At 51.5% G+C, this 25,606-nt stretch overlaps 1 protein-coding gene across 4 annotated transcripts in view; it reads left to right on the top strand.

The window, feature by feature from the left end:
- PIK3R5 (phosphoinositide-3-kinase regulatory subunit 5) overlaps nucleotides 1-25,606 on the top strand; it is a 74,484-nt gene that overhangs the window by 46,318 nt on the left and 2,560 nt on the right. For 3 of the 4 annotated variants that reach the window (XM_027517840.1, XM_027517837.1, XM_027517838.1), the window contains exons 2-16: nucleotides 1,055-1,170; nucleotides 3,344-3,444; nucleotides 6,462-6,530; nucleotides 7,311-7,449; nucleotides 17,800-17,869; nucleotides 20,418-20,592; nucleotides 21,191-21,344; nucleotides 21,977-22,060; nucleotides 22,308-23,049; nucleotides 23,176-23,329; nucleotides 23,657-23,782; nucleotides 24,228-24,356; nucleotides 24,482-24,575; nucleotides 24,747-24,823; nucleotides 25,330-25,423. In XM_027517840.1, the coding sequence (XP_027373641.1) occupies nucleotides 1,068-1,170; nucleotides 3,344-3,444; nucleotides 6,462-6,530; nucleotides 7,311-7,449; nucleotides 17,800-17,869; nucleotides 20,418-20,592; nucleotides 21,191-21,344; nucleotides 21,977-22,060; nucleotides 22,308-23,049; nucleotides 23,176-23,329; nucleotides 23,657-23,782; nucleotides 24,228-24,356; nucleotides 24,482-24,575; nucleotides 24,747-24,823; nucleotides 25,330-25,423 (2,311 nt within the window). In that variant the 5' untranslated portion in view covers nucleotides 1,055-1,067. The remainder of the gene's footprint in view (nucleotides 1-1,054; nucleotides 1,171-3,343; nucleotides 3,445-6,461; nucleotides 6,531-7,310; nucleotides 7,450-17,799; nucleotides 17,870-20,417; nucleotides 20,593-21,190; nucleotides 21,345-21,976; nucleotides 22,061-22,307; nucleotides 23,050-23,175; nucleotides 23,330-23,656; nucleotides 23,783-24,227; nucleotides 24,357-24,481; nucleotides 24,576-24,746; nucleotides 24,824-25,329; nucleotides 25,424-25,606) is intronic. The other variant, XM_027517839.1, reaches the window with a different exon arrangement.

The following is a 25,606-nucleotide window of genomic DNA, read 5'->3' as shown; positions in this document are numbered from 1 at the left end:
GTCTTGAAAGCTTGTTCAGTGCATCCACCCTGGCATTGAATTTCCCCAACAGCCCTGGAGGCTTAGTACCCTTATCATACCCATTTTACAGCTAAGTAAACTGAAATACAGAGAAGTGAAAGACATTGCCTAGTGCGTGGCTAGCAAATACTAGAGTGGAGATTTGAGTCCAAGTCTGTTGATGCCAAACACCAGGCTTATTCCTTGACTAGGTGACCTGTCACAGCTTCCCTGGGGACCCAGGAGCCCATGCTTCAGTGTGAAGCTGGCCCTGCTGCAGGCTTTCAGAATGGGGCCCTTGGCACCATTGCCCATCTGGTACTAAAACCCCTTCTTAGATCTCCTCCTCAGCAGCCCTCCAGCCTGAGCTCAGTACCCCTGTCCCTCATCAGCAGGAAAGAGAAGGTGGTTCTCTGAAAGACTAAGCTAAGGAAGGTCTTTGAGTAACTGGTAACTTTGCTAAGCCTCAGAGAAAGCAAAGAAAAACAGCCAAAGTGGAGGTGAGGGCAGGAAAGGACCGGGTGCCTGGGGCCTGGGCACCTAAGCAGAGGGTATGGTGTGCTGGGGGTGGGGCGCCTGTGAAGGCGGGAGGCCCCTGACACACTGAGGGGGATCTCTGCCATGTGGTCATCAGGAACAGGCTCCCTGCCTGCCCGTCCTTGGGGGCTGGGGGACTCAAGCCTGGAAATTCAGAAGAAAGTCCCCCAAGTGATGCTGGTTTTTCCTTTGAGGTCCTCCTGCCCAGCAATGGGGCTGTCCATGTCCCGGGCACTCCCCAGGCTCTTGGAGACACTCACCCCTGCCTGTGGGGCCCACACATCTCCACTCCCCTCCTCCCCCGACACCTCACTTCCCTAGCCTGTGCTGTTGGGTGGCCCGAGTGCCCTGTCTTGCCTCTCTGAGCAGCACAGCCAGGGGCCAGTCCAGCCCTGGAGGCAGCCAACTGACGGCCCGGGGCTGTGAGTGCCCACTGTCTCCACTGGCTGCCCTGCTCGGCCATGTGCTCCTTGAGCCTGAGGGTCTCCAGACTGACCAGTGTCTGTCCCCCACGCAGGCGATGACTCAGGATGCAGCAAGGGGCCACGACATGCACGGAGGACCGCATCCAGCACGCCCTGGAGCGCTGCTTGCATGGGCTCAGCCTCAGCCGCCGCTCCACCTCCTGGTCAGGTAGGTTCCCAGGGAGCCGGGGAGGAGGCCCATTGAGGGGCTGCAGGGAACACTGGGCCAGGCCCGGGCGGGCAGATTCTGGTTCCAACCCTGTCTGCTTGACTCGGACCTCACCTAGGCAGGTGCTCGGCAGCAGGGCACCTGACGGAGAGTTGCCCTGGGTCAGGGGGCGGGCGTTTCTCCTCTCCCCCATGCTGTCTTCTTCATCCTCCTTGGGTGCTGGAAGCCTATGTCCCTAAGGTCTGCTTAGAAACAGCTGCTGATTTCAAAAAAGCAGCTAAGACTCCATGAACAGCCCTCCCCATAATTCTCCCATTTTACCTGATTTCTAGTTCTCTCCAGAGCCTCGTCCTCCTCTTCCCCATAAAACAATGGAGAATCTCGGCAGACCTTCAGAAAGTAGGAGTTCTCCATGTCATGTGATCCCCAGGACTGAGAAACGGGGGTATCTGTAGACTGGGGCAGTTGTGTCTCCAAGGCTGGTGCCTAACTATAATATCTCCTTATGCTTTTAAAGATTTTCCCTATCTCACTTGCCTCCCTAACTACCCTATGAGATAGACATCCATGTGCCTTGAATATACCTGGTTCCTCCCTACTTCAGGACCTTTGGCACTTGCTGCCTGGGATTTATCCTTCAGAACTCTGCAGATCTGGCTCCTTCTCATTCAAGTCTCAGCTCACACGTCACCTTCTCAGAGAGGCTTTCCTTGGCCTTTGGAATTAAGCAGATCTGACTTACAGCTGACTCTCATGGGCTGTAGGAACTTGTGCAAGTCCCTTAGCCTCTCAGGGCTCAACTTCCTTGCCTGTAAAATGGGAATAATAATAGCAGGAACCACCTTCCCAAGGAGAGGATGGGAGACTCAGTGGAGGTGATGTATGAAAAGCCTGCCAACTTATAGGTACAGTTTTTGTTGTTCAGTTGCTCAGTTGTGTCTTACTCTTCGCAACCCCACGGACTGCAGCACACCAGGCTTTCCTGTCTTTCACTATCTCCTGGAGCTTGCTGAAACTCATGTCTATGGAGTCAGTGATGCTGTCTAACCATCTCATCCTCTGCTGACCCCCTTCTCCTCTTGCCTTCAGTCTTTCCCAGCATCAGGATCTTTTCCAGTGAGTTGGCTCGTTGCATCAGGTGGCTAAAGTATTGGAGCGTCAGCATCAGTCCTTCCAATGAATATCCAGGATGGATTTCCTTTAGGATTGACTGGTTTGATCTCTTTGCAGTCCAAGGGACTCTCAAGAGTCTTCTCCAGCACCACAGTTCAAAAGCATCAATTCTTTGGTGCTCAGCCTTCTTTATGGTCCAACTCTCCCATCCGTACATGACTAAAGGTACACAGTAGGTGCTCAATAAATGGCAGTTTTCTTCCTTCTGGCCTCCCACCCAGGTTTTAAGGAGACTAAGTTTACAGAATTGAGGGGCCATTTTTAAGTTAAAGAATGCAAAGATATCCGACTTTGGCAAAAGTTACCAAAACCTGTGACCATAGGAATGCAGTGTTCAGGACCTTCAGGACTTTGGAAGGAGCTCAGACACAGAGGGGGCCACTTGCGCCCACACTGCTCTCACCCCCCTATCTCACACACACACACAAGCCTCCATGACCGCCTCTTTAACTTGAGGATTTACCCTTACTGGCTGCAGGGAAGCAGATTGACAAACTAAGAAAAATCTGGGGAAGTTACAGGGTGACAAAGTAGTAATTGTCACTTTTAAAGCAGACATGAATGGTGCTTCCCCTTCCCAGGCTCCACCACCCAATAGTCCCTGGAGGTCCCATGGCTATCACAGACTCAGCCTCGTGTCCTGGGATGGAGCTTGTGGGGCACCTGTTCTTGTTCCTCCAACCGTCTCTGCTCCTGTCCCCCTTCCCTGCATCTCAGAGGTTGTGGGCAGGCTGATGCTCTCTGGAGGGACAAGGAGCAGAGTCGTGGCCTGTTCCTTGGCCTCTAAGGGAGATCCCAGCCCCTCTGTGTCACTTGAACCTCCTGTCTCAGTAGGAAGAAGCTTACTATTATCTAGATGGGGCCTGATAGGGTCCAGTGTGTTGGTCTAGAATTTTCTGAGAGTCTTCCATCAGAAGGTAATGCCCCAGTGCAGCCCCAGGGATGCCCAATTCTCTCCAACCCTGAGCTGACTGACCCCTGGCCTCTCCTCCGTTTCCAGCTGGGTTGTGTCTGAACTGCTGGAGCCTGCAGGAGCTGGTGAGCAGGGACCCGGGCCACTTCCTTATCCTCCTGGAGCAGATCCTGCAGAAGACCCGAGAGGTGAGGGCTCAGCTTGGCTTTGAAGGGCAGCACTGGGTCAGCCTTGTAGAGTTGAGACATAGGTCCCCACAGGACTTCCCTGGTAGCTCAGTGGTAAAGAACCCTCCTGCCAAAGCTGGAGGCATAAGAGACATGGGTTCAGTTGCTGGGTCAGGAAGATCCCCTGGAGGAGGGGATGGCAGCTCACTCCAGTATTCCGGCCTGGAGAATCCAATGGACAGAGGAGTCTGGCAGGCTACAGTCCATAGGGTCGCACAGAGTTGGACACAACAGAAGCGACTTAGAACGCATGTTCTGAAGGTCAGTTCGAGGGTGCCTGGACTACCAGGGGGCTTGGAGGCACTGGAAGCCTGAGTTCTCTGCTTCAGCGGTGCTTGTGGATCTAAGTCCTCAGGAGAGGGACATGGTACTTTCACTAAGAATGCATGCTGTATGAGCCAGGGGCCCAAGTTTACGCTGCTTCTTATGACAGACAGTGTTTTTATGTCACAGGTGGCGCTAGTGGTAAAGAACTTGCCTGCCAGTGTAGGAGACATAAGAGACGCCAGTTCAATCCCTGGGTCAGGAAGATCTCCTGGAGAAGGAAATGGCAACCCACTCCAGCACTCTTGCCTGGAGAATTCTATGGACAGAGGAGCCTGGCAGGCTACAGTCTGGGTCACAAAGAGTTGGACATGACTGAAGTGACTTAGCCCACCCACTCCTTATAAGTCAAAGGATTGACTACAGAGGAGAGAGAAATCTCTGCCAAATTCCTTTCCTCGAAAAGTCCCATGAGAACAAAAACACAAAAGTGAAAACTGATCTGATTGGAGAAGTAAGCCAAGACCTCCTCTAACTGTTCGATGTGCGTGCGTGCTCAGTTGTTCGCTTAGTTGTTTCCAACTCTTTGCAACCCCATGGACTGCAGCCCACCAGGCTCCTCTATCCATGGGATTCTCCAGGCAAGAACACTGGAGTGGGTTGCATTTCCTCCTCCAGGGGATGTTCCCAACCCAGGGATTGAACCCACGTCTCCTGCATTGCAGACGGATTCTTTACCACTGAGCCACCAGAGAAGCCCAACAGTTCAATAAATAGGCTTTTATGATTTAAAGAAGAGTAGGTTTAAAGCTGGTTTGGGCTAGGCTTCCAGAGCAGCCACAAGTCCCTACAGAGACTGACTTTATTATAAGAGTTTTTAAAGTTTTCCTTTCTTTCTTCTTTCTTTTTTAACACATGACTACATTAGAAAACACGTGTCTTTCTCAGCTGGTTTTTTACCTGTAAGAAGAAAGTCTTGGCTCATCAAGACACTCAAGGCCAGTTCTGACACCACCATTTACCTGATGCTTTCTCTGGTCACAAGCAGACCAGCTTAGAAGGGCTAAACCACTTCAAGGCTGCTTATCTTATGAACCCAAATATAAAGGAACAACCACTGTGTAGCAATAGGGAACGGTTTTGTATTGGATTGACCAGAAAGTTCACGTGGGTTTTTACAGAAAATCCCAAGTGAACTTTTTAACTAACCCAATAGAAGGGGCCAGCTGAGCAGCAGATGTGCTGGACACGTAGCCTCTTCAGGGTAAAAGAGGAGAATTCTAAATTTCATCCTGCTGACATCACTGGCCACAGCAGAGGTGGTGTGCCTTTCTCTGCCTCTTTAGCCCCCATGAATTCCACAATGAGTGGGGAGACCACTAGCATTTTAACCAAAGAATTCCAAATCGTGTGTATATATGTGTGTTTATGATGGAGTGGGTGAGCTCTATCAAAGAGATGACTCATAAAAGAAGAAACAGAACTTGTAAACAATATGGAAAATGTTGCCTTAGTTATAATAAAATAAATGCAAATGAAAACCATAACAACACAGCTTTTGCCCAGCAAATTTGCAAAAACTTTGAAATAACCCTTGCAGGGAAAAGTGTGGTGAAGCTGGTACTTTCATACATACAAAGATTTATAAATGGCAAAATTCTTTGGGAAAGCAGTTTGGCAATATATTTCCAAGATCATAAATATGGTTATAGTCTTTGAACCATTGATTCTACTTCTTGAACTCTGTCATAGATAGATAATCCAAATTATAGGAGTGTGCACAAAAGTTTTCATTGCATGAGTACTTAGAATAGCAAGAAATAATTTCAAGTGTATAAAACAAAGCTAATAAATTATGGAGCTCTACCAGAAGGAGTATTATACAGCTAATAAAAATGATGAATAGTACCCAAGAGTAGAAACAAAATTTAATACATTATAAAATTTTAGAGAGTTCCCTGGTGGCCCAGTCGTTAGAACTCAGTGCTTTCACTGTTGTTGCCTGGGTTCAATCCCTGGCTGGGGAACTAAGATTCTGCAAGTTGCAGGATGTGGCCAGAGAACATGGGGAAAAAAATTTTTTTTAACTTTTTTAATCCAGAAAGGAAAAAGTTAACATCTGTAATTTATGTACATTTTTTTAAAAATCCATTAAATTGGGACTTCCCTGGTAGTCCAGTGGTTAGGACTTTGCCTTCCAATTCAGGGGATGCGGGTTTGATCCCTCATCAGTGAGCTAAGATCCCACATGCCTTGTGACCAAAAAAACAAAACATAAAAAAGAAACCAGAAGTAATAATATTATAACAAATTCAATAAAGACTTTTTAAAAACTCCACAAAATTAAAAGATCAACAACAAACTGGAAAACATACATACAACACAAATAATAGATAACTGTGTAACCAGGAGGGGGAAAAAGGTGGTCTTAGAGATGATGTAGCAAGACAGAAATCCATTTATCATACTGTATGTAAAAGACATGAAGTATAAAAATACACACCCAATGATTACAACTTTGCAAAGGAAAGTACATAGAGAAACATGGTGTAGGGAGCAGTAAGTTAAAATATTAGCCGTGGCTAAGTTTGGAAGGAGGATATTGAGGGATTTTTTTAACTTTTATTTTCTAAAAGTTTGTCCTGGGATTACTTTTCACTTAATGGGTTGCACACCCCATGAGTGAGCCGCTCCCCATCCTGTCCTCCATACAGGTTCAAGAGAAGGGCACCTATGACCTCCTGGCCCCCCTGGCCCTGCTGTTCTACTCCACTGTCCTCTGTGTAAGTTCCCGGATGGGCCAGCCTTGGGGGCTGCGGGGGAGGGAAGGGAAGAACAGCCTCCTGGGGGTGGGGGGCAGAGCCCTCACAGTTCCGAGGATAAAGGCACAGCGAAAGAAACTGTCCACCAATGACACTGCAATGGGTGTTACCCCTCTGATGGCTTCAGATGACCATTTGAGAGACCTCCAGTGACTCCCCATGGACACCATCGTGCCGGGACTATCTGGGGACCCATGGAAGGGATGCAGTCACAGCCTGGTCCCAGTCACAGAGAGATTCTGCTAAGAGATGTGGTGTCCACCTCCTTTTGTACCCCCAGTGGTCAGTTCCCCCAGTGTGGTCACCCCCTGTTCACCAGACCAGTGGCACCAGATGACTCCATGTACATTGAGTCAGTCCACTGCAAAGAATAAACATTTGCCTCTCATGAGGATATTTAAATAAAGACAATTTAGCCCTGAAGACTATCCCATGGCAGCAGTGGCCCCATTTAGGATGACCTCCAAGGGGACAGCTTTTCAGAATTTGGTAAATTGTTTTGTTTGGTGAAAGCCAGGCCCCTGTCGTAGAGACATCCTTGGGCACCATCTCACCCGGCTGTCTGTAACTCACTTTTTGTGGGTAACTTTCAATTCTGCCCGCCTTCTCCCTGAGACACACTGCTGCCAGGAAAGGTGTCCCCTTGGTGGAACATTCCAGAAAGAAGCCAGGTCTGCCCTGGAACATCACTGAACTTTTTCTCACCTGACTTCTCTGCCTGCTGCTCCCTCTCCACCCCAGACGCCACACTTCCCGCCAGACTCAGACCTCCTTCTGAAAGCATCCAGAACCTACCACCGATTCCTGACCTGGCCCGTTCCTTACTGTAGCATCTGCCAGGAACTGCTCACCTTCATCGATGCTGAACTGAAGGCCCCAGGTGAGTGTGGAGGCGGCCAGCACATGGGGCAGGGACCCTACAGGTCAGGAGATTTCCCACCCTTCTGAAACTGGGCTAGGACCCTCCTCACCTCGCATCCCTCAGCTTCTCTCTATCCATGGCCCGCCTCACTACCTTGGAGTCCCTCACGCTCCATGTCTACATCAAAACCAGAAGACTGAAAGCCGTGAACACCAGCAGGAACTCCAGGAGGAATTCTCAGGGGGAGCTGAGCAGAGGTTCAGGTTAAGGAGACCCCATCTCATGGCTTGTGCCTCTGCTCTGGTTTGCCAAGGGATTGGTCTCTGAGGTTGCCCAGGTCAGACAGAGAAGCCCCCACAGTGTTGACAAGAGGCCCTTGTTTGTTGTCTTTACCCCAGAGCAGATAGGGGGATGCGTGTGTGATGGACTAGGTTCTGGCCAGGGAAGGTGGCTGGTGCCAGGAATGAACAGGTAGACAGACACCATGACAGGTATGGGCGAGTGGAACTCAGGGTTCTTGAGAAACTGCAGGTGCCATAACACAGGGGTCCCCAACCTCCAGGATCCAGTGCCTGATGATCTGAGGTGGAACTGATGTAATAATAATAGAAATAGAGCACATAGTAAGTGTAATATGCTTGAATCATCCTGAAACTATCCCCCCCCCCAATCTGGGGGAAAATTGTCTTCCATGAGACCGGTCCCTGGTGCCAGAAAAGGCTGGAAAGGGAAAGTGTTAGTCACTCAGTCGTGTCCGACTCTATGCAACCCCATGGACTGTAGCCCGCCAGGCTCCTCTGTCCAGGGCATTCTCCAGGCAAGAATACTGGAATGGGTTGCCATTCCTTTCTCCAGGGGATCATCTCCAGGGGATCAACCCAGGTCTTTTGCATTTCAGGCAGATTCTTTACCATCTGAGCCACCAGGGAAGTTCAAAAAGAGTTGGGACCACTGCTTTCACCAACATGGAAACAAGGTCTAACAAAGCTATTGTAAGAGCAAGAAAAACATAATCAAGTACAATTTACTGACAGGTGGCCCCTCGTTTGAGTAATTCCTCATATCAGTGGCTCAAAGGAATAAAGTCACTTAAGCGTCCTAGTAGATGCCTCTGAAACATTTGATAAAATTCAGTATCTATTCTGAATAAAAATATCTCAGTTAAAAAAAAAATTCAACAACCATTCCTGATATTCAAAGCCCCTCTAATATGTGGAAACTATTAATATATGGAAGAGTCCTTAATAAGGTAACAACCCATAGTGAAATACTAGAAACATTTCCATTATTAACAACCTTCCTCTTTATGCTTATATGATTTTGCCTATGCAAAAAGACAAAAGGAAAGAATATTTCCTCTTCTAGAGAAGATAATTTAATTTCACAGAGTTCAAACAATTGCTTATCTGTCAAGACTATGAGAATCACCCAAAGCAGTGTCAAACTAATTATCAGGGAGCTAAGAGCTTTTTCATATAATAGCATCAACTCATAAGAAAACATAATGGAGAAAAATAATTTAAAATAGCAACTAAAAATGTAAAATAAAGAAAGAAATGTGAATAACCTACACAGAGACAGCAAACTTTACTGAAGGATGACGAATTTAAGAGACTTTGTTGGATTGAATCAATATTGTAATAACATCCAGTATTATGGAAATAAATGTAACTGTAATCAAAAATACCAATATATTTTAAATTTTGACAAAGTAAAGTCTATTGAACAGAATAAATGCTCTACAGTGGCATTTATTATGTATTTATTTATGTATTCTTAGGGAAAAGTAAGAAAGGAATATTTCCCTACTAGGTCTTTAAAAGTACTGTAAGGCTGTTGTTATTAAAATAGTACAGTATTGGTATAAGAATAGATAAATTAAGGGGATGAAATAGAATGTCTCAGAATGGATCAACTGTATAAAAATGTATTATATAACAAAGAAGCATCCACAAGTCAGTAATGAAAAAATTGGTCATTTAATAAATGGTATTAGGATAATTGACAGACTGAGAATTGGACAGGTTAAACTTCTGTCTCAAAAAGCATTGAGTGGTAATGCAAGCATAAAAATATCTTTCAGATGGATTAAATGTTTAAGTGTGGAAATCAAGACCATGAAAGTAATGGAAGAAAAATAGGTTATATGAGCCTGGAGTGGAGAACAGATGGCAAATGTGTCCCCCAACCCAAGGCACAAATAATAAAAGGCTGACAGATTTGAGAGCATGAAATTAAAGCTTCTCTATGGCAGAACCCACCGTAAGTGGAAAGTAAATAACCAACTAGGAAAAATATTTGCAACAAATGATATATCAAGCCCATGAAGAGTTCTTTTGTCAATTGAAAAAATAAGCAAACACACCAATGGAAGTATCAATACGAGGATATGATTCAAGCACATCCAGAAAGAACCATTAACAGCTGAGCAACACCCCTCCAAAATATTCACCCTCACTAGTAGAAAAGAAAATGCAGAACTAAATAGTGAAGACACCTTTTCCCCCTATCAAATTGGTAAACCTAAAAATAGAACAAACATACCAGTGTTGCTCAGGAAGTGGGGCGGGAGGGTGTTCTCTAAAGCATTAAAAATAATTATCTTTCCACCCAGAAATTCCATTCCTGGAAGTTTATAACCTGATGAATAATTATGGATGTGCAAAGGTTTAGCTACAAAGGTGTTCATTGCTGCATTCTTTTTAATAATCTGCCAATTCCAAAAAACTTAAATATTGTACATATTAATAGTTGAATATATTGTACCAGAGTCATTTGGTGGAATCCTACTCAGTCATTTAAAATGAGATCATAGGGCTTCCCTGATGGCTCAGTGGTTAAGAATCCGCCTGCCAATGCAGGAAACGGGTTTGCCCCCTGATCTGGAAAGCTCCCGTTCTGTGGAACAACTAAACCTGTGCGGCACAACCACTGAGCCTGTGCTCTAGAGCCAGGGAACTGCAACTCCTGAAGCCCATGCTCTGCAGCGAGAGAAGCCACCACAATGAGAAGCCAACGCAGCGCAACTCGAGAGTAGCTCCTGCTTGCTGCAACTAGAGAAAGCCGGAGTAGCAACAAAGACCCAGCATAGCCCAAAATAAGTAACTAAGTCAAATGGTATCATAGAAATAAGGTTACTGAGATGAAAAGACGTTTAGTAACTTGTTGAGTAAAAAATCAGGCCCCCCAACACTATGTGTGTTGTAATCCCATTTTTGTTTTATTCTTTTAAATCTGTATATGCCCCAGGCTCTGTTTAGTACCCAGACTATCTAAGTGTCTGATCATGGGCATTAAATACACACAGAACAGATGTGCTGAATCTTATTCCCTAGTAATTAATGGATCCTAGAAAGCTCCAGACTGAAGCTTTATATGAAAAGTGCTTTGGAGGAATGTATGACTTCCCTTCCCAGGTGATCATCTGGTTTGTCTGCCCCCAACCAATGAGGTTGGGCTTGATTCCACCACAGAGCTTCCCTGGTGGCTCAGACAGTAAAGCATCTGCCTGCAATGCAGACAGACCTGGATTCGATCCCTGGGTGGGGAAGATCCCCTGGAGAAGGAAATGGCAACCCACTCCAGTATTCTTGCCTGGAAAATCCCATGGACGGAGGAGCCTGGCAGGTTACAGCCCATGGGGTCGCAGAGTTGGACAGACTAAGCGACTTCACTCACAGCCAATCAGGGGCTTCCTAGGTGGTGCCTCCTGCTAATGCAGGAGATGTAAGAGAAGCGGGGTTCCATCCCTCGTTTGGGATTATTCCCTGGAGGAGGGCATGGAAACCCACTCCAGTATTCATGTCTGAAGAATCCCATGGACAGAAGAGCCTAGAGCCTGGCAGGCTACAGTCCATAGGGTCACAAAAAGTCTGACACCACTGAAGCAACTTAGCACATAACACAATCAGCTTATCTGTCTGCCCAACCAATCAGCTAATCTATCTTCCTCCAACCTATCAGCTGATCTGTCTGCCCAACCATTCAGCTGTCATTACAGTCACTAAGGGCCTGGATAGGTACAGGCTAGGTGTCCTTCAGTCAAAAGCTCTGCACTACATGAGCCTCACTTCCTGGCAGAGGCTTGGGTGGAAGAATCGAGAAATCAGGGAGGCTCTCAGGAGAATGGCTGGACAAAGACAGGTGCTAAGGCATGTGATAAATAGACAAGTAGACCAACCTCGCTTTCCACGGCACCCTAAATGAACAAATCAATTTAATCTCTTTCATTCCCTTCCTCCTCACTATCCCCCCAAACAAACAGATCTAGATTGCTTCTGGGCTTCTTGGTGGTGACCAGAATTCCTTTAATGAGAAGGCAAAGCTTTTCTTCTTTTCTGTAACAGGACAGAAAGGATTTAAAATGCAAATGTCTTGGCAGGACCTTCAGTTTCTGCCTAAGATCTAAATGACATTCTTTTTGAAATGGGTCCGGGGGAGGGCTGTCACCTGCGTGCAGGGAGACCGCTTCCCAATTTCAAGTGGAACCAGCTGGCTGCCCTCTGCCACCCGCACACTATGCCTTGAGATGTTTTTGTGGGCAACTGAGCAGGAACTCAGCTCCCAGCAGCCCCCAGCGAACAGATGTGGAGCTGAGAGGCGGGCTGTGGGGAGGCCCAGACACTGGGACTCGGGGTTCTATTGGGGAGAGGAGAGCCAAGCAGAGCAGCAGCTGGAGATGGAAATGGAGTGAGAGTCCTTGAACTCAGAGCAGTGAGGGCTCGTGGAACCCTAGCCACTCACTGCTGAGGGTCTTCCCCTGGATCTTGCCCCTGGGACCATGTGAGGGCTCAGGTACGCTGGGGACCAAGCGAGTGGTGGAGGGGGATGCTCAGGCCAGGCTGCCCATGCCAACAACGCCTCCTCTTCCAGGGGAAGCAGAACCGAAATAGGAAACCATTTGCTCGTGCCAGACAATCCTTTTCAAACAGTTAAAAAGCCTCAAACTCAAACAGATGTATAGTGAGCCTGTGTCAAAGATGCATTCCAACTCGTTACTGAGGGAACCAGCCAGGAAGGTGGGAGAGGCAGTTTAAAGAAGGGTATCAGAAACTGAAATAAATTTCTCATCTAAGCCACGAAAAGATGGCAGAATTAGATACAAAATTAGTCAACGTCATATAGGGGAATGAAACATCATACAGTGGGGAGAAAACCCTTTGACATTATCTTTTTTAAAAAATGTTTTATTGGAAGATAATTGCTTCACAATGTTATGCCAGTTTCTGCCATACATCATTGTGAATCAGCCACAGGGATACATGTGTCCCCTCCCTCTTGAACCTCCCTCCCACCTCCCATTCCATCCCTCCCCCTTTAGGTTGTCTGTCGCAGAGAACTGGATTGAGCGCCCTGTGTCACACAGCAAATTCCCACTGGCTGTCTATTTTACATATAGTATATATTTCCATGCTACTCTCTCCATTCGTCCTTCCCTTTTCTTCCCACACCATTTCCACAAGTCTGTTCTCTGTGTCTGCATCTCCACTGATGCCCTGCAAATAGGTTCAATCAGTACCATCTTTCTAGATTCCATTCCGTTCAGTTCAGTTCAGTTCAGTCGCTCAGTCGTGTCCGACTCTTTGCGACCCCATGAACCGCGGCACGCCAGGCCTCCCTGTCCATCACCAACTCCTGGAGTCCATCCAAACCCATGTTTCTTGAGTCAGTGATGCCATCCAGCCATCTCATCCTCTGTCCCCTTCTCCTCCTGCCCTCAATCTTTCCCAGCATCAGGGTCTTTTCCAATGAGTCAGTTCTTCACATCAGATGGAGTTTCAGTATTGGAGTTTCAGCTTCAACATCAGTCCTTCCAATGAACACCCAGGACTGATCTCCTTTAGGATGGACTGGTTGGATCTCCTAGATTCCATACACACACGTTAATATACAATATTTGTCTTTCTCTTTCTGACTTCCTTCACTCTGTACACCAAGCTCTAGGTTCATCCACCTCATTGGGACTGACTCAAATGTGTTCTTTTATATAGCTCAGTAATATTCCATTGTATTTATATACCACAATTCCTGTATAAATTCATCTGTTGATGGACATCTAGGTTGCTTCCATGACATTATCTTTTATAGTGAACAAAAAGCACTCATCTCACATCTACAAGTAAGCCTCTAATTTCATAGAACCTGACCCCTCATTAATATTAATAGCAAGTAGTAAATTCAACCACATTATCTTCTTCTCCTTAACCCTTAGGTAGGCTAGTTAGAAAGTGCTATGCTGTACTGTGCTAACTCACTTCCGTCGTGTCTGACTCTGCCACCCTATGGACTGTCTCTGTCCACAGGATTCTCTAGGCAAGAATACTGGAGTGAGTTGCCCTATCCTCCTCCAGGAGATCTTCTGACCAAGGGAGTGAACCAATGTCTCCTACGGCTCTCACATTGTAGGCGGATTCTTTACCACTGAGCCACCGGGGAAGTCCAGTTAGGAAGTGCTTTGGTGTAATTTGGTAAAGGCAGGTGGGTAATAGTTTTGCCTCATTGCTGAGTGGCTCCACCTGCAGTAACCCAGCTGAGGGAGGCAGTAGGGGGAAGGGGAGACCAGGCCCTGAGCTCTGTAGGGGAGGCTGAGGCACATCACTTGGTGGTTACCAGTACTTGGTACAAGACCATCTTGGGGTCCCTACAACCCTGGGGCTGTGGGGCCTTTGGCAAGACATTTCACGTCATAGGAGCCTCAATTTCCTCATCTGTAAAATGGGAGGATAGTCGTGTCTCCCTCTCAGCAGTCTGCGAGGATAATGCTGGCCTACTTTGATTTCCCGTTGCTGGGGGCAGGAGGGTTCAGGGTGGTCTTATCTTAGTAGGTGGATCCTGGCAAGGTCACAGGGAGAAGATGACAGGGACTTGGTGAGCTGGGCCCTCCACCCATGCAGCCTTGTGGAGTCAGTTGCCATGGAGATGAGTGAAACAGTTTATCCCACTTTGATGTGGCTGGGTGGCAGAGGAAGTGGGCAGGTTATCAAGCCTGCGGACCTCCCCCTTCTTCCTGACTCCACCCCCGCCATAGGGTCGCCCACTGCCTCCATCTGGGTGCAGGAAGCCTCACATCAGTGTTTCCGGGTCCCACCCACCGCAGCCCCCTTGGGTTCAGCCCGCATGTTTGTTGAGTATTTACTCTGCCTGCCTGGCTGTGCAGAACACAGCACTTGCCTGCTGAGAGTTGGTCTGTCATCCTGATGGGCGACAGTGGGCATCATATGTGTGAGTTACACCTCAGTTTTCAAAGCATCCAGACCTCCACGATTGCATCACCCAGACCACAGCCCTGCCGAGTATGAGGGAAAAGCAGCATTGCTCCCATTTGTGCATGAGACAACTAGGACTCAGAAAAGTTCGATGATTCTCGCTTTAGCTAAAAGTCAAATGTGAGAGCAGGAACATGGGCTTTTGGATAACAAAGAACTCTGCTCTGCCACTTATTAGCTGGTGACGTTGGACAGGTTACAGAAGCTCTCTGAGCCTCCTGATCAAAAGTAGGACTGTGTTCATCGCAGCTGTGTTTACAGTAGCCAAGACACGGAAGGAACCTAAGTGCCCATCAACAGATGAATGGATAAAGGACATGTGTGTGTGTGTGTGTGTGTGAGAGAGAGAGAGAGTTCCGTGGCTGCTGTCCAGGGGACCCCAGAAGGAAGGAAAGCATAAGAGGAAGCCAGTAGCCAGGAGCGTTCGTGTCAGGGTACAATGTGGGTCAGGAGGAGGAAGCCAAGATCATCTCCTGGGACAGCCGTGCAGCTAAGGCTGAGCCTCCCCTGCCTCGTGTTAGCCCTGGGGACTCTGCCTCACGATGACCAGGCACCACGTCATGTCCTAAGCATGGATGTTCCAGAAGAATGTCATTAGCGTGGTGCCAGTTTCTGGTTGGTGACACCAGCAGTGACTGTCACTCATCTTCTGGCTTCTTTGTCAGCTGTCCTGTGCAGAATGGCCATTTCCAGTCATCACTTTAGAAAAGGGAAAGGGATGGTGGAGGGATAATTTAGGAGTTTGGGATTAACAGTTACACACCACTATATATAAACCAGATAAACAGCAAGGACCTACTGTGTAGCACAGGGGACCATATTCAATATCTTGTAATAACCTATAATGGAAAAAACCTGGAAAATATATATATATATAAAACTGAACCACTTTGTTGTACACTTAAAAGTAACTTAGTGTGGTAAATCAACTATACTTCAATCATAAATAAATAAATTTTAAAAAAATAAAAAGAAGGGAAGCTCAGTTGGGTAAACAAAGCTCAGTTATGAGGGCAGTCCTGTGCCTAGACAAGGCATTTGCACTTCACCGTGGCCGCCCACAGTGGCTGCCCACCACTCACCAGGACACATCCCTTGCCCGTATGGGGGGGCCCTTTTGATTTCCTACATTAAGACCAGACACAGAACCACCTAGGTGGGTTTTTTTTGTTCAGCCCTTGAGCCAGTCTTGGTCTAAATAAGTCTGTTTCAGAAAGTTGTTCGTGTCTGCTGAGGTGCCCAGGGAAGACGGGTAAAGGTCAAAGAGGAGAAGCACCCATCGCCACGAGGCTTCCCGATAAGTGGAGGTTCATTATCAAGAGAAGCCAAGGAAGGGGGATTTGATGGGTGTCTTTGGGGGAGGGGTAGAGAGTTTCAGCTGATGCTGTTGGAATCTGGGCTCTTCAGCACCTGCCAATCACTCTGGAAACAGCACCCACTAATAGAACATCATCAACCAACAGTAGCTCCCAGCTAGTGATGCCATAATTCCCAAATGTGATTGTTTGTTGTTTACTCACTAAGTTGTGTCCGACTTTTTGCAACCCCATGGACTGTAACCCGCCAGGTTTCTCTGTCCATGGGATTTGCCAGGCAAGAATACTGGAGTGCGTTGCCATTTCCTTCTCCAGGGGATCTTCCTGACTCAAGGATTGAACCCATGTCTCCTTCTTTGGCAGGCATTGGAAGGCAGATTCTTTACCAATGAGCCACCAGGAAAGCCCCTAAGATGAGCAGGTGGAGAAACAGGATGTTAGAGAATGCTCCTTGTCTTGTAGACTAAAGAGAACAGCAGGCTTCAAGGATAAAGTGGCCCACAGTACCTCCTGGACTGTGGCCCCAGCCTGGCCTGAGTCTACAGGGGCAGAACAGGGCAGCGGGGGTGTGGCATGACAGATCAATGGGGTGTGGGTTACCTGTTAAGAACAATACATGGTATTTAAAAGAGAAGTGTGGACAGATCAAGAGAAGACTTTGATGTCTGTGTGTTTTGGAGTCTGGGAGATTGGGGGGCAGGGAAACCTGGGATGGCCAGGGACATTGTTGTGGTTGAAGGGGCAAAGAGGGGACTTTTCTCCGTCATGTCTGTAGGCGGCCACTAGGTGGCGTCCTGAATCCTGATCGTCATCACCTCTGTTTCAGGGACTTGCCTGTCGAAGTAGACATAACATTAAAATCTAAACATGTGACAGTTACATAAAAGACACATCAAACAAAAGACACCGAAATCAAAGAAATCAGGTCTCAAGTTGGAATAGCACAAATTGGAAATGTTTGACTGCTTACAAAACAAAAGTCACAGCCCTCTGCTTACAGCCATCTCTAACCCCAGTCATGGCTTTGACTCCCCCAGGAGACTGCCTTCTGCTCCAAACTCTCACCCAGTCCACGCCCAGCAGGGTCCCTATGAGGATGTCCAAACCCTAATGAGGGGGACTGCCTGCCCCCACCCTCCACCACCAAATCCCAGCCCCCTTGGTGAGAAGAACCAGGTGTCGTGGAGTCTCCTCACTGTGGTTGACACAGCACCGAGTACCTGCTTTCCAGCTACAGAACTAAGTTTCAGGGAAAAAGGGAAACCTTGGCTCATTTCTTCTCAGCATCTTTGAATCAAGGGAGATGGATGATGCCATAAAGGAAGGCTGGGATGGGATCCGTGGTGCAGAGACTCAGCCGTAGAAGAGGACAACGCCAGGCAGGACCGCGGAATACTGAGGCTCCCCTGAGGCAGGGCCGGGATGCTGAGGGGAAGGCTGGGGGGCTGGTTGGGGCTAAGGCTGGGCTGCAGGAGGACACCGGAACCTGGAGAGGTGACAGAATCAGTACCAGGTGGACAGCAGGAGGCCACTTCGGGGTCCCTAGTCTCCTCCCTGGGTGCCCTACCCCTCAGTCTCTAAAGTGTGAAGCTTTGTGGGTTGGGTGGGGCCATAGAGGGGGCTGGGAGTCAGACTGTTAAAGGCCCTGGAGGCCAGGGGTCTAATCTTCCCGGTGTTCTGACCTTCATCTGGGAACTCCCAGTGCCGGCACCTCCAAGGAGCAGGGCCATGACTGCCGAAGGAACAGGTAAATTCATGAACTGCTCTTTTGGGTATTTTGGCCACAGGAATCTCCTACCAGCGACTGGTGAGGGCCGAGCAGGGCCTGTCCACTAGGAGTCACCGCAGCTCCACTGTGTAAGTGCTCTTGGGGAGGAAAGAATGGTGGGGAGGGGGCAGGTGGGTGTGATGTTTTGTGCACTGGCTCATTTTTCTGGGCTAAGGGTCTTTCATCAGATTCCTAAATGGGTCTGAGATATAAAACAAAAAACAAAAATTACCTGCTTTGATTACGCTGAACAAGCACACAAGGGCCCTTTCTTTACCCCTACTTTACAGATGAGGAAGCCAAAGGTCAGAGAGGGCAAGCAACTTCCCCAAGGTCACACCGCTAGTAAAAGTCTGAGCCAGGATTTGAGCCTCAGTCTTGCTCAGAAGCCCAGGCTCTTTGCATAATGTCTTTCTGCCTGTCAGTAAAATGGCATTTTCTAAACTTTCCTGACCAGGACCTATAATTTAAAAATGTGTTTTATATGAAAACCTGATACACACAGAGAGCTGAGACAAGTTTTAGGGAAGAAAAGTCACCTTCTCCCAAGCATGTTCTAGTTCACTTTGATTTCAAAGGCAGTTCTGGTTAGGACTCCCTGAGCCGATTTCATTACCCACGGCCTGCAGCTGGAAAAGCATTTGAGAGGAAGCCTCTATTCTGAGGGCCCTCCAGCAAGCCTCCAAACACATGGGTGCCTGGAAACCCCAGCCTCCACTGGCTCAGAAATTCCAGTCGCCCCAGCCCCTTCCCATCCTCAGTCCCAGGGGTTCACGGCACATTCACTGAGCAGATATTATTTGAGTTCCTTCTTGGTAAAAACAAACAGAAAAGCAAGTGGTAGATTTTGAGAGAGATAGAAAGGGCAGAAAAAATGTCTTGTAAAGAAAGGTTGGTTGATAAGCAAGCAGAATTCCGCCAGCAGGGCTGAGGCAGGTGGATGATGGATAATCACCAACAGCTTCAAGGTGCTTCCTGAACCCCAGGTAGTGCTGCAGGCGTCCCTCCATCATCCAGTCCTCCTGTTAAGTAAGCCTGTGAGAGAGGTATGCTTTAGATCCAGGAACTGAGGCACAGAGAGAGGTTCGTAGAAAGAGCTCACAGCCGAGTCCGTCTCACTTTGGTTAACAAGCGTGCAGAGGAGGTGCAAGTGGTGAGGCCTTGGGGTGGCTGGCACAGTCCTGTATACAGTGGTGCTTAATGCATGTCCATGAGGGGATCATCCAGCAGTCAGTAAAGGAGGATGGCTCAGTGGGGGACTACTTACTTGAGCCTGATCCCTTTTTCTTACAAATAGAGAAATCAAAATGAGTTTCTCCCTGAACCCTGGGGAATCTGACACAGCCCCATCCCGTCCCTGAGTTCTGACCCCTGGGCCGGCTCTGGGACAGTCGTCCACAGACACTGGCAGGAAGGCCACCTGCCTGGTGCTTCTTTGTGCTGTGTTTAAACGCTGCAGGACTTGTGAGGGAACAGGCGTGAGCAGTTCACACTAACAGCCTTCACAGGAATAACACTGCTATGGCTGATGTGTGCTCAGTCCTTCAGTCGTGTCCAACTCTTTGTGATACTGTGGACTGTAGCCTGCCAGGCTCCTCTACCTATGGGATTTTTCCACGAAAGAATACTGAAGTGGAGTACTTTAGAGAAAACGCAGTGATTGGGGGTTGTCGTGGGTGAAGTTCAAACAGTCATGTGTTAACTGAGTGATTGATCCTTGAGGCTCATGATTCTCTTAATATTTGGGTATGTTCGAAATGTCCATAATGCAGACATTTAAACACTGGCATCAGGAGGGAACCCAGGGGCCGATCTCACCTCCTGAGATGGACCACATTCTGCTGGTGGGATGTGTATCTTTCTCAATATACCTGCTTTCTGAGTGCTTTCACTCAAAAAAAAAAAAAAAAGAGTCCAGGGGAAGGGAGGTGGGGGTTAGTGACAGGATGCATGCTTCCTCCCCCAGCCCAGTGCTGGCCTTCATGATGGCTTTGGTGGTCCAGTGGCTGAGACTCTGAGCTCCCAGTGCAGGGGCCCAGGTTCAATCCCTAGTCAGGGAACTAGATCCCACATGGAGCCAAATAAATAAATATTTTTAAAAAGAAAGAAAGGGCACCCTCTGCCAGAAGAGGAGTCAGATGCAGCCCTGACTTGTTCCCTTTCCTCCTGGCAGAAGCCACCTCACACCCGATCCTTGACTTGAGGAGTGCACAGGCTGAAACTTCAGGCCACATCTCACAGCATGTGGTTGCCTTGCTGCCCCTTCCCCAAAATGATCACCTGGCCTCTAGTCACCTCCCCTAAAATACAATCCTTTATTGTGTCATTTTGTATCTGTTCAGATGTCTTATAGGAAAAATTTTTTATTTAAAAAAAAATGAAGGTAGAATTTATCTGTGGAAACGAAGTTCAGTTTTTAAAAGGTCTTTGTAAAGCCCAGCTGAAAACTGGTCAAAATTAGGTGGTAAGGTTTCCCGTTGGAACTGGGACCCCCAAGCCACCGGCTCTCCCCTGCCTCAGGTCCCGCCTGGGCTGTGAGAAGACCTGGGTGTCAGAGGGGCCGACCCCAGCCCGAGTGGGCTCTGTGGCGGCCCCACCCCTGTCCCCCAGTGCCCATGGCCGGTCCTCTGTCCCCAGCACTGTGCTCTTGCTGAACCCGGTGGAGGTGCAGGCCGAGTTCCTCGCCGTGGCCAACCAGCTGAGCACGCCCGGGCCCTCGCCGCACAGCACCTACACCACCCTGCTCCTGCACGCCTTCCAGGCCACCTTTGGGCCCCACTGCGACCTGCCGGGTTTGCACTGCAGGCTGCAGGTATGTGCCTGAGGCCCTGGGCTCAGCAGCGCCCCCTCCCGGCAGAGAGTCTCTCTACAAAGGCAGGGTCCGCCCTGGGCTCAGCAGCGCCCCCTCCCGACAGAGGTTCTCACTGCTCCCTTTTGGAGCCCGCCCGGGTACACGGGCCCCCCTCACCCCGAGTGAGGTCGCTAGAGCACTGACCTCATTGAGAGGTCTCTGTTCTGCTGGTTCCTAACCCGGGTGGATGGAACCGGGACTGAGGGACTGAACGCAGCCTCTGAGGGTGGCGTGGGCTGGGTGGCACAGGCATGAACTTTACACTGAAGCTGGCACCCTGGTGTCTAGGCTGAGCTCTGGGACCTTCCGGCTGTTTGGCTCCCCCTCTCTGAGCACTGACATTTCCTCCACCCCGCCCCAGCTCTTCAAGGCTCTGGGCCTTTCTTTCTGACCATTTCTGGAGAAGGGGGCTGAGGGGGCCCTGGCTTGGTGGTCAGTCATGGGTGGAGGCGGGCAACGAGGCCAGGGAGAGACGGGTCACTGGGAGTTTGAGAAGTTGGGCAGCCAGGCCGAGGTTCACGGGCAATCCTGCCTACCCTACCCCTACCCCGGCTTTCAGTCCAAGACCCTGGCCGAGCTTGAGGACATCTTCACGGAGACGGCGGAGGCCCAGGAACTGGCATCCGGCATCGGGGATGCTGCCGAGGCCCGCCAGTGGCTCAGGACCAAGCTGCAGGCGGTGGGAGAGAAAGCCGGCTTCCCTGGTGTCCTAGGTGAGGTTCTGGGGATAAGCCCCATCCCCCCATGGCTCCACAGCTGCCCAGGCAAGCAGCCCGGCTGGGCCTGCTCCGTATAATCATTCAGAGACCCAGATTCTCCAACACCTCCTGCTCTGCCATCCTGAGGGCATGGTTTCCCTCTGCAGGGTTAGGGTTCGGCTGCAGATTGCCACAGGGGTGGTAGTGGGAGATGGAAAAGGGAGGACTGATCGAGGGCACTGGGCTGCATTTGAAGACAATACAGAAGCTGCACGTACCCCTCTGAGCCCCCTTTGTCACATGGCTCACCTTGCCCCAGCGTCTCTGGGGAAAGTTTGTTACAGAAGAAGGGACTTCTGGTGAGCTGGTGCCCTCATTTTCCTGTTTGAACCAGAGGTTCAGAGCCTGAGACTTGGCCACAGTCCCACAGCTCACAGAAGGGCGTGGCTTCTACCTGGTGGGCTTGAGAAAAGCCCCCTGACTGCAAGTCAGGCATCTCAGCTTCCAACTCAGACTCAGCCCACCTGGCTGTTGGTCCCTCTCCCCGCTCTGGTCTCTCCTCCAAGGCAAAGAGGGGTCTGGGCTGGCCTGTTTCAAGGCGCCGGCCCAGCCCTCACCTCCTGCCCCTCCCTCCCCGGCTCCTCCAGACACCACCAAACCCGGCAAGCTGCGCACCATCCCCATGCCCGTGGCCAGGTGCTACACCTACAGCTGGAACCAGGACAGCTTCGGTGAGCGGCCCGCTGGGCTCCCCCCGGTGCCCACCCCCAAAACGTCCAGGGCTCTTTTCCTCTGCAGTGGGCCTCCCAGCTGAGCAGGCTCTGAGCAGAGCAGAGGGCAGGCTCTGAGTCCGGGGCTGGCCCCCTGCCCTCTCCCCCACAGTGTCGTTCTGTCTGAGTCTGTCACCCTGCCCAGGGTTGTACAGGAGGGGTCCCAGGGCCTGACACTCAGACAGTGTCCCCCCGTTGCTCCCGGCAGACATCCTGCAGGAAATCCTGCTGAAGGAACAGGAGCTGCTCCAACCGGGCATCCTGGGGGACGACGAGGATGAGGACGGGGAGGACGAGGACGAGTACGAGGAGGAGGAGGAGGAGGATTTGGACAGCGACAGGCACTGTGCCGAGAGGGACTCTCTACTCTCCACCAGTTCCACGGCTTCCCGCGACTCCACCCTGTCCCTTGCCTTGTCCCAGGCCTCAGGACCCACCCTCCACGGCCAGCTGCTGACCTCCTTCGTGTCGGGCCTGTCTGACGGCATGGACAGTGGCTACGTGGAGGACAGTGAGGAGAGCTCCTTCGAGAGGCCCAAGAGGCCTGGCACCCAGGAACGCCGGGGCCATCGCAGGTCCGGGCAGAAGTTCAACAGGATCTATAAACTCTTCAAGAGCACCAGCCAGCTCATGCTGCGAAGGGACTCCCGGGCCCTGGAGGGCGGCCCAGAGGGCGCCCTGCCCCTGCGGCGGGCCGGCAGCCTCTGCAGCCCTGTCAGCCCCCTGGATGGCCCGCGGCCTGCCTCCCGAGCCCAGCGCTCACGCTCCCTGCCCCAGGCAAAACTCAGCCCCCCGCTGCCCGGCTGGCTCCTGGCCCCCGCCTCCCGCCACCAGCGCCGCCGCCCCTTCCTGAGCGGGGACGAGGACCCCAAGGCCTCCACGCTGCGAGTCGTGGTCTTCGGCTCCGATCGGATCTCGGGGAAGGTGGCCCGGGCGTACAGCAAACTGCGGTGAGAGCTGGAGCTGGGCCTCCATCTGCCCTGGGCTGAAGCCCAGATGCTGGCGGCATCTGGGCTCGAGGACTGGGGTCCCCCAGGGGCCCAGGGGCTCCCTTCTCACCATCTTCTTCTCCGCAGGCGGCTGGAGAGCAACCGTCCGCTCCTCACGCGGTTCTTCAAGCTCCAGTTCTTCTACGTGCCCGTGAAGCGGACTGGTGGCTGTACCAGCCCAGCTTCTCCATGCCAGACGTCCCCACTCCCCGCAGACTCCCCAAGGCACCCCAGCCCTGCGGTAGGTCCCCAGCCCTGGGCCAAGCAGGGTAGCAAAGCAAGGAGACATGAGCAGGTCCCAGATCCCTGGAGGGTGTCTGGTCGGAAGTCAGGAGCAGCAGCTACCCCTGTTTACGAGGCACATCCTCCTGGGTGGGCCTGGCTCCTGGGTATGCTCCCTGCCCTGCATGTGGTGATGGAGCTGGGGAGCGGGGGACATGAACTGAGGGTCGTTAGACCTCTCTAAGGGCAAGGGAGAAGCTCGGGATGGGACAGCGGGTGCCGTGCAGGGCCCGCAGCGAGGGTGGCAGGGCCAGGGTGCCGGGTATGACTGTCGCCCCCTCTCCAGGAGCTGGGCGCGGCCCCCTGGGGGGAGAGCACCAACGACATTTCCCACTACCTCGGCATGCTCGACCCCTGGTATGAGCGCAACGTGCTGGGCCTCATGCACCTGCCCCCCGAAGTCCTGTGCCAGGTGAGCCGCCCCTTTCCGGGGTGCAGGGGCTGGGGGGCGCCTGGCTGCAGTCACCCAGTCTTGCTTTGAAGGCCCTAGTTTAGGGGGTCCAGCTGGAGGCCCCTCTGGAGGGCCAGGGCTCACTCGTGATGGAGCAGGGAGGCTGGGTGGAAGCAGGGCTGAGCTGAACCTGGGGCTCCAAGGCCCAGGGAGGGGTCTCTATGCTGGGAGGGAAGGAGGGGCCCTGGAAGGACCCAGGCGTCTTACGCCTCAGCCCCACTCCTCGACCCCCAGCTTGGAGGCTGGAGAGGAGGGACAGAGGCGGCCGTGGGCCCCTCCCCAGCCCTTCTGTTTCCATCTCACCGCCCCCTCCCTGGCCCTGCCTGCCTCTGGATGTGTCTCCTTTGTGTGTCGTCCTCTCATCCTCCCCCTTCTCTCTCCATTGCGGGGCTCCCCCCACCCCCAGCAGTCTCTGAAGGCGGAGTCCCGGCCCCTGGAGGGCTCCCCTGCCCAGCTGCCCATCCTGGCCGACATGCTGCTCTATTACTGCCGCTTCGCTGCCCGCCCGGTGCTGCTACAGGTCTATCAGACCGAGGTAAGGCCTGTCCTGCCGCTCCAGACTGGCTGAAGGGCCCCCCTCCGCCCATCGCCCTGTGCGGGGGGTGCCTGGGAGCCACTCTGGGAGGTCCATGCTGATGCCCACGCTCCTGCCCACTCCAGCTGACCTTCATCACCGGGGAGAAGACGACAGAGATCTTCATCCACTCCCTGGAGCTGGGTCACTCTGCTGCCACGCGTGCCATCAAGGCTTCAGGTGGGTCCTACCTGAGTTCCTGTGGAGGTGGGCCAGGATCCAGGGGGCCCCTGGGGAGGAGGGGTTATAGGGTAGTGAAGCAGGAGGGACAAGAAAGGGGCGGGGAGCCAGGGCCCCGGGTCTGTGAGGGCCTGGAAGGGAGAGGAGCAGAGGGTCTGTCTGTGTGCACAGGTCCTGGCAGCAAGCGGCTGGGCATCGACGGTGACCGGGAGGCCGTCCCGCTAACACTACAGATTATCTACAGCAAGGTGAGTCTGCTGCTGGCCTGCCCCTCCGGGTCTGCTCCCCATGCCGCCTCCCCAGAGCCAGCCTGCTGTGTACTGGGCCCAGTCTGTAAGCTGGAAGGCCGCGGCTGGCTGCCAGGGCTCTCCAGGATGCTGAGAGAGCGGGGAAGCAGAGGCAGTGGACCTTGCCCTCTCCCTCCGCCTCCAAAGCTGCCCTCCCTCCGGGGGTCCCCCTCCTCAGGGTGCTCGGGGACCCGGATTCCGGGCTGGGGGTGAGGATGGAGCAGAGTTCCACCCGGTTACCTGGCTGGCCCTGGACCAAACCGGTGACCTGGCAGCTCCTCCTGGGGTCCGCAAGGTCTTTATAGGGGTCGGGGGGCTCTTGGTGAAGCTGGCCGACGAGTGAAGGAGAGAGAGCTGCCTGGGTGTGCTGGTGGCGGGTGGCACCCTGTGGCTGGTGGGTCTGGAGCTGAAGGCACCAGGCACCGGGGGCCTGGGGCTCAGACAGTGTGGCTCTGCTCCCTTCCCAGGGGGCCATCAGTGGACGCAGTCGCTGGAGCACCATGGAGAAGGTCTGCACCTCCGTCAACCTCAGCAAGGCCTGCCGGCAGCAGGAGGAGTTAGGTGAGGGGGTGGGGGTGGGGGTGCGGGTAGGAGGAGCGGGAGGTGGGGTGGGGCAGGGGTAGGGTAGGGATGAGGACAGGGAGGTAAGACAGGGAAGTGGAGGTGGGGGACCGGGAGATGGGGTAGGGGACAGGGAGGTGCAGGTGGGGGACAGGGAGGTGGAGGTGGGGCAGGGGTGAGGGA

This window comes from Bos indicus x Bos taurus, chromosome 19 (genome assembly GCF_003369695.1).
Source record: "Bos indicus x Bos taurus breed Angus x Brahman F1 hybrid chromosome 19, Bos_hybrid_MaternalHap_v2.0, whole genome shotgun sequence".
NCBI lineage: Eukaryota > Metazoa > Chordata > Mammalia > Artiodactyla > Bovidae > Bos > Bos indicus x Bos taurus.
The sequence above is the reverse complement of the archived record's forward strand: the minus strand, read 5'-3'. Positions and strand labels throughout refer to the sequence as shown.